This window comes from Limulus polyphemus, unplaced genomic scaffold (genome assembly GCF_000517525.1).
Source record: "Limulus polyphemus unplaced genomic scaffold, Limulus_polyphemus-2.1.2 Scaffold3718, whole genome shotgun sequence".
Taxonomy (NCBI): domain Eukaryota; kingdom Metazoa; phylum Arthropoda; class Merostomata; order Xiphosura; family Limulidae; genus Limulus; species Limulus polyphemus.
In genome coordinates, this window is record NW_013669328.1 from 46,008 (window position 1) to 58,016 (window position 12,009).

Here is a 12,009-nt window from a genome sequence, read left to right on the forward strand (position 1 = left end):
ATAATCAAGTATAGGTACTGTAGTCCTCCTTCTGTGTCATTAAGGTTATGTATATATTCTCATATTCCTTATAATCAAGTATAGATACTGTAGTCCTCCTTCCTTATCATTAAGGTTATGTATATATTCTCATATTCCTTATAATCAAGTATAGGTACTGTAGTCCTCCTTCTGTGTCATTAAGGTTATGTATATATTCTCATATTCCTTATAATCAAGTATAGGTACTGTAGTCCTCCTTCCTTATCATTAAGGTTATGTATATATATTCTCATATTCCTTATAATCAAGTATAGGTACTGTAGTCCTCCTTCTGTGTCATTAAGGTTATGTATATATTCTCATATTCCTTATAATCAAGTATAGGTACTGTAGTCCTCCTTCCTTATCATTAAGGTTATGTATATATTCTCCTACTTCTTTTAATCAAGTATAGGTACTGTAGTCCTCCTTCCTTATCATTAAGGTTATGTATATATTCTCCTACTTCTTATAATCAAGTATAGGTATTGTAACCCTCCTTCTGGACCATGAAAATTGTATATAATTTTCATCTAGTTCTTATGATCAGATGTAGGTGTTGTAGTCCTCTTTGTGGGTAATTACAGTTGTATGTAATGTTCAACTACTTGTTATGATCAATTGTACGTATTTTGGTCCTCATTTTGGATTATGAAATGTATATATATTGTTCACCTACTTCTTATGATGAAGTGTAGGTATTGCAGTCCTCATTTTGAGTTGTGATAATTGTATACAATATTCACCTATTTCTTATGAGTAAATCTGGATGTTGTGATCCTCGTTATGCACGTGAGTCATAAAACGTGCCTATAATTTCTTCTTATGATCAATTATATGTGATGTGATCCTCATTATAGCTCATAAAACTTGTATATAATGTTCATCTACTTCTCATGGTCACATACTGGTGTCGTGATATTCATTACGTTTCTAAAAGTCACAGCTTATTACTTGTGTTCAAGGTCTGCTAAATTAGCGGTTATTTTTAACACATGTTTATAAAACGTTTACCCAGTTTGCTTGATTTCAAGAAGCGATATGTTATTTTATCGAACAGAAAAGTCCGTAGGACTATTGTACCGAACGACCTGCGTACATGTACTGTTTCAGATCTATGTAGTTGTTTAGTCAGCGAAAAAAATATGACATGTTATCTTAAAATGATACGTTCGGTGACAGAAATATCTTTAGAAACGTTTTGGTTTCATTGTGCTTTTTGTTTGGTTTAGCTACAGTCGATTAACTACGATATGTACGCATCAGATATATGAAATCAAACTTGTAAGCATTCTTACACTTATATTGTTCTTCAGTTACTACTATCTTTACACTAAATAACTTTATCTAACCTTTTTGGTAATATACACACATGTCAAGGTTTTCACACAAAACATTTAAGAAACATTTGATAACTACATGTTTGATACTGATTCTAATCAACCTATGTTTGGACACATTGGGACGTCACCTTTGTGGACGACAACACCCTCAACAAAGTATATTGGACGGGTCATTAACTAGAAGAAGCATGAACTGTAATATTTTTATACATTGTGGGTATTTTACGTTATCTTGATATTCAAAGATAAGCCAGCACAATATAATGTCCCTCGGTGGCTCAGCGGCAAGTCAATTGACTTATAACGTTAAAAATTGGGTTTCGATACCTGAGGTGGACAAAGCACAGATACCCCATTGAGTGGCTTTATGCTTTGCGACAAACAAAGACAAGGCAATTGCTGCTTCGGTGATCGCATAGATTTTCATTCATAATGTCGGAAATTGTAACATAACGTCCCATAGGAAATAGTCCCTCGGTGGGACATCGGTAACTCTACGGACTTACAACGTTAACATCAAGGATTTGATTCCTCTCGGTTGACACAGCAGATAGCCCGATGTGGCTTTGCTATAAAATACACAAACACGCCCATAGGAACCTCTAATGTCAGAACTGTATCACCTTATAGAGCTTTTATTTAAAAATTCAGGTCAGTTCCTTGTTTGGTTTTTGGCACCCATGTGAAAACCGCAACTTTTCTAAAAGTTTATCAGATTTTCTTCAAAAAGATAAATACTTTTATCTCACTGTCTTTGTGGTTGTTGTTTTAATACGATATTTTTGTTCACACATGTACCAGAAGATTAGGTTTCTCAGTTAGATAGTTCTACCTTAAATTGAAGTAAATAATAACACTAAAACCTTTCACTCTTGCCAAAAACCTTATGTTGCCACTATATAACCCAGTTTTAAATGTACAGAGAGTCTAATAAGACCAAACTAATGAAATGATCAAGGGTAATCCTCTTGCTCCTGTCTTAACTAACTTGATTTTAATTTGCATTGAATAACGAGCTTTATCTATTGCTTGACCTCCACCCCCCATTTGTAAGATGGCATGGCCTGGTAGTTAGAGCACTCGACTTTAAAGTTTCGGATGGCGAGTTCAAATACTGTCACCATGAGGCGTTATAATGTTATGGTCAATCCCACTTTTGATTGATATTACAAGAATTTGTAATGGGTGGTTTTGACTAGCTACTTTCCCTCTAGTCTATCGCTTCAAAATAGCTTTACACGAAATTCAAATACAAACAAATATATATATATATATATATATAAACATTTATAAGAAAGTTAATTAAAAATGGCTGTGTATTTACAGAAATTAGTCTTTTCAAGTATCAATCTCTTTCTTAAAACCATATTGAAACTATTGTATAGCATAAAAAGACAGTCTACACTTTAACAGAAATATATTATTTACGTTTACAAATTTTTAAAAATAAATGCATGTTTATAAATTCTGAAACTTATAAAGTTTTTACCCGGAGTTAGTTACAATATACAATATTATATTAATTTATATCTTTTAAACGAAAAAAAAGTAATAAAAGCGTTAGTCGCTCTTATCGTAAGTTACTTACGTGAGTGGAAGCCGTAGAGTCGTACAATGTTCTATCGTAAGCCCAACCATTCTGACATGCTTTTTTAGGTACATCTGAGGCCAAAGTATAGTTTTGGAAAGTTATGTTTGAGTATGGACTTTCTAAAAAATCTAGAAGGACACTAGTGTAGTTCAGGTCGTACATACGACATTGACTGGGTAATTCTAACCCAAATTGAATTTCAATTGGCCGAATCAACATCTGTTGCTGCTGAACACTGAGGTTGGATTCAGAAAGTTCTGGAACATAACACCAGTGGTCAGGAACTGACAACATGAAGATCTGGTTAAGAGCAAACCATGCCAATGGCACAGTTGCTGGTAACAGGAACCAATAAACAAGCCTTCTCTGAAAAATTCCATAATCACCAATTTCGTTAAGTACTTCTTCGAATTCCATTGTCACTCACAGAAGAAATATTTAATGTCTGTTTTCTAGTTAAACTTGGGCTTTTTCTTTGTAGTAATAATTCTTATATATATATATATCCCCTTATATTCACTTTACTTTTCTTGGTTTCTCAGCTTCTGAAGTGGCGAAATTAAGTCTCTTGGTCAAAGAATGATGTTGCTAAAGCAGAAATGGAACGCTGTGCAAATCTACTAAACTGAAAATGGCTTCGAAACGAACTTACAAAAACTTCACCGATGCTTACTCAGCGAGAAACTCAAGTAAACAGCTATTAAAGAAAGTTGAAAATGATGGCGGTTTTCAACATTGTAACATATCTTAGTAGCGATAATATTCTTATCCAATGATAAAATGAAACTGACCTTCATCAAGTATATCACGAACAATCACGTGGTACAAACTTGTCAAGTTCTTTTTCTATCACACTTACGATAACTCTGTTATAGATTTGACCTTTTTTTTATATCGACATATGAGAACATGGTACTGTACGATACTGAGTAAAAGCACTGAAAAGCAGTATGATAATCTTTGTACAGTGTATTATGTATTTTTACTATTAACGATAAGTCAGTAAATATCAAGCTTTACAGAGATATCATTAAATACAAAGCTTTACAGAGATACCTTAGTGAACATACAGTATATTTTGTGTATCTGATTCTAAATAAACATACAAGTTTTTATTTTTGGTAGAATATAGATAACAATTTCTAATAACATACACGAAAAATGACCTAGTGAATTAAACAATTACTGGCTAGAAAAATAAGACAAAATAGCTTATTTTTTGTAGTGAAAGTTTGGACAACTAGAACAGCGATACTTGTATGCTTGCAAGGAGTTCAATGTTCGGTGTAGAGTAACATTAAGTTGTTCTGAATATTATGAAATGTCTTTTTTGTAGTTTCTGAATAAAGACAAAACATGGATTTTTTCATATATTTATTAATCATATAAGTTGTGTGAAGATAAAGTAAAAGCCTGTCACTACCCTTATCAGCCGTCGACTGGATAATGACCAGGGACTCACCCTTCTTCAGATTATTGCTGTGACGAACAGTTTATTTCGTCATGTTTACTTTAAGCCATATTTATCTCTTCTCTGCTCATAAAAAGAAAAGGTTTCTTTGTATACTTTCACAAGGTCAAATACATGTTGCTTTTGTGGCATGAAATAATCCTATATTTTCAGTTGGAACGGATATTCATCGGCCTAGAAAGACGATTGAAAGATATATCCTCACTTCAGATTGATGACTGAAAGGTTATCTGATGAAATCCTCTAAAACGAAATGTCAGAGTGTTTGTTCGTTTTGCTATTAAGTATAAAGTTTCACGGTAGAGTATTTGTTCTGTGCCCACTGAAGCAATTGAACCCCAGATTTTAGCGTTATAAGCCTTCAAGCTTACGAGTGATCCACTAGTGGGTAACAATGTCAAATAACCTTATAAACATAAACATATTTTTCTGCTTAAAACTGAAATCGATTCTATTTGCTTTAGAAACAGGAGTAGTTAATGTGTTCGTAAAATGACAACTTTTTACTGTAAATTTTCTTTGAATGTTCTTTAAGTGTCTAAATGCATTACTAGCTGGAATCAAAGTGTTACGTCAGGATCACTTTATATGTATATTGAGTTATTATTATAAGCTTTCTGAACCCTAATAACAACATGTTTTCCTTTCATAAATTTCAGTTGTTTTTTTTTCCTGTAAAATCAAAGTAACAACTTTAAAAATAAGACCAATGTTTACCTAATTAATATGTTTGAGAATAAGTATACTGAAGGTAATTTTTGTGTGTATTCTCTGTTAAGCACAAAGCTACATAATAGGGTATCTGTGCTGTGCCCACCATGGGCATGGAAACTCGGTTTTTAGTGTTATAAACATTCAGGCTTACCACTGAGCCACTGAGGAGCACCGAAGGTAATAATAATAATGAGAAAACAATATATGCATATACATACTTCTAAATATATATATATTATATATATATTGAGAGAGAGCGGTTACGAAGGATATATTATAGTAAGGTAAATTCCTCTTATAAATATAAATCTTTTGCATATTATATTTATTTTTTAATTCCTATAATTCTATTTTTCCTTTCCCTAAGAGTACAATCGAACCCCAAGCATTTCGCACAACAACCGATATGTTGCCAACAAAACTAAAGAATTAAACAATTAGCTATCCCTCGAAAAGTATTTTGATTAACAATTCAACTTACCACACAACGTTCTGGTTAAATCTTTCAGACAATATGTTTTAAATCTTTTGTGCCCTCTTATTCTTTTTACTTTTCCAGACTGTACTCGTGATAGTCGCAAGTCGTTCTCAGAAATCAATTTGCTTGTGGTTATATTCAGAGGTTTTGAATTTAAAGCTCTTAGGAATATGAATAATTTCCAGATTGGGTCTGGTACATGCCTTAGCGACAAGGACTGGGCCTCTTCTTCTCTGGCGAGTAATGAGGCTGTAACCTATATATTTGTTTACAGCATATTACAACTTAAATTTTCAACTTTCCCCCTCATCACAGAAGACTTTCTAAGTAAGCAATTTCATTCTTCCACCAAAAGACTTTAAAATTTGGTCTCCTGTTCTGTGTGAAGTTCTTGTTGAGCTTTAATTTTAGAGATGAACAGTTAAGTAAAGGCATCTGTGATGGATGGGGTTGTATAGCCTGGTAGGAAGAAAACTTCACTTAATGAATTAACATGTTCTCGCCAGAATGTATATGTTACCATTTGAAGTTACCAAAAAATGACCTACTTCATGCTGGTACACTAAGCCATCTCTTGGTTTCTTCTTGTTTCGTCTGACATTAGGTGGTGCACAACTTACAACAGTGTGCAATATATTCCTTGTACCAAAATCAGATTGTTGCTTGTAATTCTTTTATAATTCTCAAACTAATTTGGAGATATAGAAACGCTATCAACTCTGCTCTAAAACCTCTGAGCATTTGTTGAAGCTTGAAATTCTTCTGACTCCCTTTCTTATTTATGGTAAAGAAGGCAACTGCAGTCTCCCAAGTCATTGCACTGAGCCAAAACGACAGGAAAATCAAAACATTCTGCTTTGATCTCATCCTTCAGTTGGACCGTTTACGTGATTCATATGTTGTTTTATCTTCTTACTGTCTAGTAATAAGGTCCTCGATGGTGTACTAAGAAAGTTACCAAAGTTAAGTTTTGGGTTTGTTGGAAATCATAGAGATTCTCTATCATTCTTGACATGATATGGACTAGGAGGTTTCACGAGTCTTACCTGTAGATTTGTGAAAGGACAATTATGTACCAGTTACTGGAATATCCATTCAAATATTTGGTACCAAGACGATTTTTCAAATTAAAGTTTTTGAAGGATTACTATCCATTTGAATATCATCGCTTCTGGACTTTGAAAGTTCATGAGCCCTTTTAGAAAAACATCTTTAACATAAACACGTGAACTTCTTCCCCAAAACAACGTTGGTACTGTTCAATGACGTGATCTCTGAGAATGATCCAGATCCTATTGGCAATGGGTCATTATTCGTTTTTCTTCCTTATGAATTTAAGAGAACGGCGCCATTGTCAACAACGAAAACGTTCTCAGGGTCAGGATAGGCCAACACATGACATGAGTGTGACACATTTATGCTGAAACGTTGCATCATACATTTCTATATAGCCAAAGCAAGTTTATAAGTTTGTTAGAACATTTTAATACATTATTAGTTTTTGAGTTATTTTCAGTTCTGTATATGAGTTAGAGTAGTTCGCAAGAAGCACGTCAAAGAAGTTAAACATGTGTAGCTCCTAAATGACTGGTTGGATATTAGTGAAATTGAACTAAACCGTATATCATGATATCTCATTTCTCGCACAAAGAATATAATTTTATTATTTTTTTGATTAATGGCTAATTCTATTCACCTCAGAAACACAATAAATGTTTTTGAAAGAACAGACTGACTTTAATAAAACTTGCGCAGAAATTTCCTATGAGATTTTATAATCACTATCAAATCAGACACATTTTTTATACCCTTATTAGTTTTTGCGTGATTGCATAACTATTAAGTCTAAACATATTTTAAACATCTTTAACTCTAAAACGACTTGTCAGACTTTAATGAAATGCAAGCTAATATTTCATTCCGACACCCCAAAATCTCGGTTAATTATGCCTCTCCATAAGGAGGAAAATATGTTGTAATTTCTTTATTTCTTTAATCTCTTTTCCAACAATTACAATCGCTCGTCACTCCCCTATTTTTTGGGTCGATCGTCTCAACATTTATAAATTGGTTCAATATGCCCAGTCATACTTTTTCATTGTTTAAATTTAACCCTCACTTCCGAAATAATGTGGATCAACGGTTAAACACTGCAAAAACATTTTATATTCTTTTAGTTCCATGAATTCAAATGAGACTTAGCATAAATATATCTTACAACAGTCCTAACGGACTAGAGCAGAAAGATCTGGGATTTATCTCTATACAAGCTGATGTACTCGTCCTTTGTCCGGGTTATGAACTTTAACAAATCCCAACTTTCATACAATTTATTTATAACATAACATATTATTACAGTATTCATTATTATCTCACCAAAATGCTGTACAAGGTTTAAGAACTCAATATGTATATACTTAAAACATGGTATACACTGTGCGATGGTCAGCGTGACTTTGTGTTAAGAGGAAGCGGCAAAAATAATGGCGGTAGGGATGCTTTTTGTTACCCACGTTTAACACCCAACTCTTAATGTCCTTCCACAGTATCTCGCGTAACTAATTAATTGACGGTTATTGACCGAAGAAGTGTCTTACGAGCCGAAGTTGAAAGGTCACGGGTATAGTCGGCATAACTCAAGAAACGGTTCTTCATATCAGCCTTATGATGGCTGCTGGAGTTAAAACTTCAGCTGAATTTATGTATTATTGCAATAGTGTCGGCCATTTTTTTCATTGCATTTCTCCATAGAGTGTGCTAGTGCACTCTCTAGATAGAAGATGTTTGTAGGCTTTCCTCTCACACTTTGTGTATGTTGTGTTAAAAAAAAAATCTCATTTTTTGTGTAAGGACGTAGCACCACCTATAAATGTAGTTAACGTTAACTTACGTCAAAGATAAGAAATGTTTAATAACAGCAATAATGAGGGTTGAGGGAGTTGTTAACCCTCATGAACATGCTCCTTGTTCCAAACTATCATCCCACAAAATTTAGTTGACATTGACCCAGCGACCTAGGAGTAGTTAGATGCGTTATGTATATAATAGATTGAAGAACACTGTATGAGAACTATTTATGGTTTATACAGAAATGTGATTCTAACAAATATCCTATACCGATGAACACAATCTGAGAATGATTTATACAGAAGTGTGACAATAACAGTAATATCTTCAGCCCTTATGCTACACCTATGACCAAATATTTTGCATCGCCCTGGAATGTTAGAAATGAGATGTGCTTTTAAAAGGAAATGATATGAATTTAATATATATATATATATCTTCCATTAAACATCACTTAACCAAAGAAAATACAAAATGATATCGTAAAAGTTCTGTGACTTTTCAAGATTTCCTTTATCCTCTCCTGCCCGGAATTAAAGGGGGGGGGTCAAGTTTTCCTATAAATTTCTCCATGCAACCACTAAACGTAACATTATCCAGCAGTTTTAATCCATCTTTGCGAAGCAATATTAGATACTTCTAAGTGATGCAAAACGTTTGGTGATAGCTGTACTCAGCGTCTGTTGGCAACAGCTCATACTCACAGTTAAAGTCATTGGTTTTGTACCCCCTCCCCTCTTCAACGTATGAATAGTTTCATCACAGGATACGAAACGCAATCTTTATTTAATTACAAATTCTACGGAAATTCCCATATTAAGCTGTACAGAGAAGTTGCATGTCATAACTGTACGTTATGAACTAAATAAAAACAAATTTCTATATATGGTACATATGTGAAATAAAGTAGACTAGTGTTGCCGGGTTCTATCTCAGTCATCACTATCGTTAAAAATAAATAAGTAAAGTTAGTAGCATCCGAACTTTATTCAGAATCAACAGAAATATCTTTCCCGCCAATTATTATTGACAGCAGTAACCCAATATCAACCTAACGAAAGACCATTTCTGGAAAATAAAATTTAATGACTATCAACCTAACATAAATTTACACATGAAATAACGTGTTCCAATATTCGTTTGTGTTTTGTATTCAAGAGGATTTCCTGGACTACTGGAGGGCAAGTTTCCAGGCGTTACTTGTCTGTCGGCTCAACGTGTGGAGAAATCTTATGCTTCCTTTGAAAGTATCTGATGAGTCGTTGAAGAAAGTGACAAAACTGACTGCACTTTTGTTGTGCTGCCGGAATAAGAAGGAATAAATGCAAATGTAACTATTTGATTTTAATGTTTTGATTAAGTATATACTTGTTAAAAATATTACTTGATATAAAATGTATCAAAAGCATCGATGAAAGTAAGTATATTTGATTAATTCAAATTATCCAAGATTTTATGTTGCACTACTGCTTTTCGTTAGAATTGTGCATCAAGAAACAGAAGTTTGTATGAACAGTAATATACAACTAAGACAAGAAATATGCATCAAAGTTAGTAATATGGCAATAGACCGACAAAAGAAGATGACTATAGTTACATACAATGAAATACATCTGCGCTAACCGTCCCTACTTTGGAGGTTGTAAAGAATTTGTTGTTATGTATTTATTTTAATATGAACGTTGTTTAGATGAAATTTATATTTAGAAACATACATAGCTTTTACTGTTAGATAGGTATTGCGAAACTCCCGCCTATTCTCCAAAGTTGTAGAAGATTCTCAAAAGTAAGAATGAACAATATATCTATATACGTAAACGCTTTAACCAATATTGTTACGTAAGACTGAATTTTCTAGAAAACCTTCCCACGGCTATAAATATAACCAGCGCGACGCGCCAAGGAGAGTGTCTATTATTAGTTCGCTGTATAATCGGTCTACTATAAAACTTCAAAAGTTATAACTGTGATTGTTATCTGGCTTATCAATCGGAAATTTTAAGATATCTGACCAAGAATATTTATAAATTTCGAACGTTATAAATCATTTAACTTCAGTGGATTCTCATCGGACATTAGTAATTTTACGAAGACATATAAATTCATCATGGAAAACCTAGTGTGTGTGGCCAAAGACAAAGCTAGCTAGCTTCCCAGTGGATCGTATCTACATCAACTCGAAATTAACTTGCTCATCGTGAACCCTGGATAAGATATCAAGGAGGACCTCACACTAGAAAGAAAACTTTATATTGTTTGTAATAACTGTTTGTAATAATTGTTATTGTAAATTCTATTGTTGTATATATATATATATATATTAAAATGTATTTGTGTTAAAAACGAACACGAACACGGTGTGTATCAATCTTGTTGGCAAATATCGTAAATTGACTAAAATATCGGCATATATTTAAATACTAAATCCAGGGTACAATTTAACTACTAAATTTAAATTATCAGTTAACCCGGCTTCGGACTATTCGAAATTCTAATACGTTACAAAGTGATATACTAGAGGGGGAGGCAACTAGTAAAAAAAAAACACTATCAACTCTTTACCTACTTTTTACCAATAGAAAGTGGGATTGATCATCACATTATAATGCCTCCACGGCAGAAAGAGGTGACCATGTTCAGTGGTAGGGTTCGAAGTCGTGACACGCAGATTGCGAGTCAAGTGCCATAACCACTAGGTTGTTTATTTTAGAGCAAAGCCATATTGGGCCATATGTTGTGTCCACCGCGAGTAATCGAATCCCGGATTTTAGTGTTGTAAGTCCGTAAACTTACCGCTCTCCCACCGAAAGATAACCACCAGGCCATGTCAGGCCAATAAACGTAGGCCAGATATTGTTATTTATAAAAATAAATAGTGTGAAGAAAGTTAGTTAATAATGTGCATGAAAATTCGACGTGGGCGGATTTTAATTTCTGAAGTTCGAACAGAATTATGTAAACTTGATTATAAAATGATTCATTGCAATAGTTTCGCATTGTCGACATTCGTTACGGATTAATTTGTTTCTAGCTTTTTCGAATGTAATATAGCCAAAATATGGGATTTTGGTTTAAGCATTGTTTGCTATTTTGGTTTAGAGCAAACCTACATTGGGCTATCTGATGTGTCCACCCCAGATAATTGAACCCCGGATTTTAGCGTTGTAAGTCAAATAGAAGATTATTGTTTATTCAAAATATGAGAGGCAATAGTAACCAAGTGTGATTCGACTGATCTATGGTATTTATAAAATGACGTAAATCACCACTACCTATCCAAACTGTGACAGCTTTGTACGTCACTGCTGTTTGTCAGAGCTGTTCACTTATGTTCAATAAGTAACTTTGTTTGCTTGTTGTTAAGCGTAAAGCTACACAATGGGCTATCTGTACTGGGCTATCGAAACTCAGTATTTAGCATTCTAAGCCTTACCAGTGCGCCACTAGAGGGTTAATAAATTGTTTGTTTGTTTTTGAATTTCGCGCAAAGCTACACGAGGGCTATCTGCGCTAGCCGTCCCTAATTTAGCAGTGTAAGACAAGA

General features: G+C 33.7%; 1 protein-coding gene across 2 annotated transcripts in view; it reads right to left on the minus strand.

Moving 5' to 3' along the window:
• Positions 1 to 3,567, minus strand: part of LOC106469901 (carcinine transporter-like) — a 46,563-nt gene extending 42,996 nt beyond the window's left edge. For both annotated transcript variants that reach the window (XM_022398479.1, XM_022398478.1), the window contains exon 1: positions 2,953 to 3,567. In XM_022398479.1, the coding sequence (XP_022254187.1) occupies positions 2,953 to 3,372 (420 nt within the window). In that variant the 5' untranslated portion in view covers positions 3,373 to 3,567. The remainder of the gene's footprint in view (positions 1 to 2,952) is intronic.
• Positions 3,568 to 12,009: the final 8,442 nt, after the last annotated feature.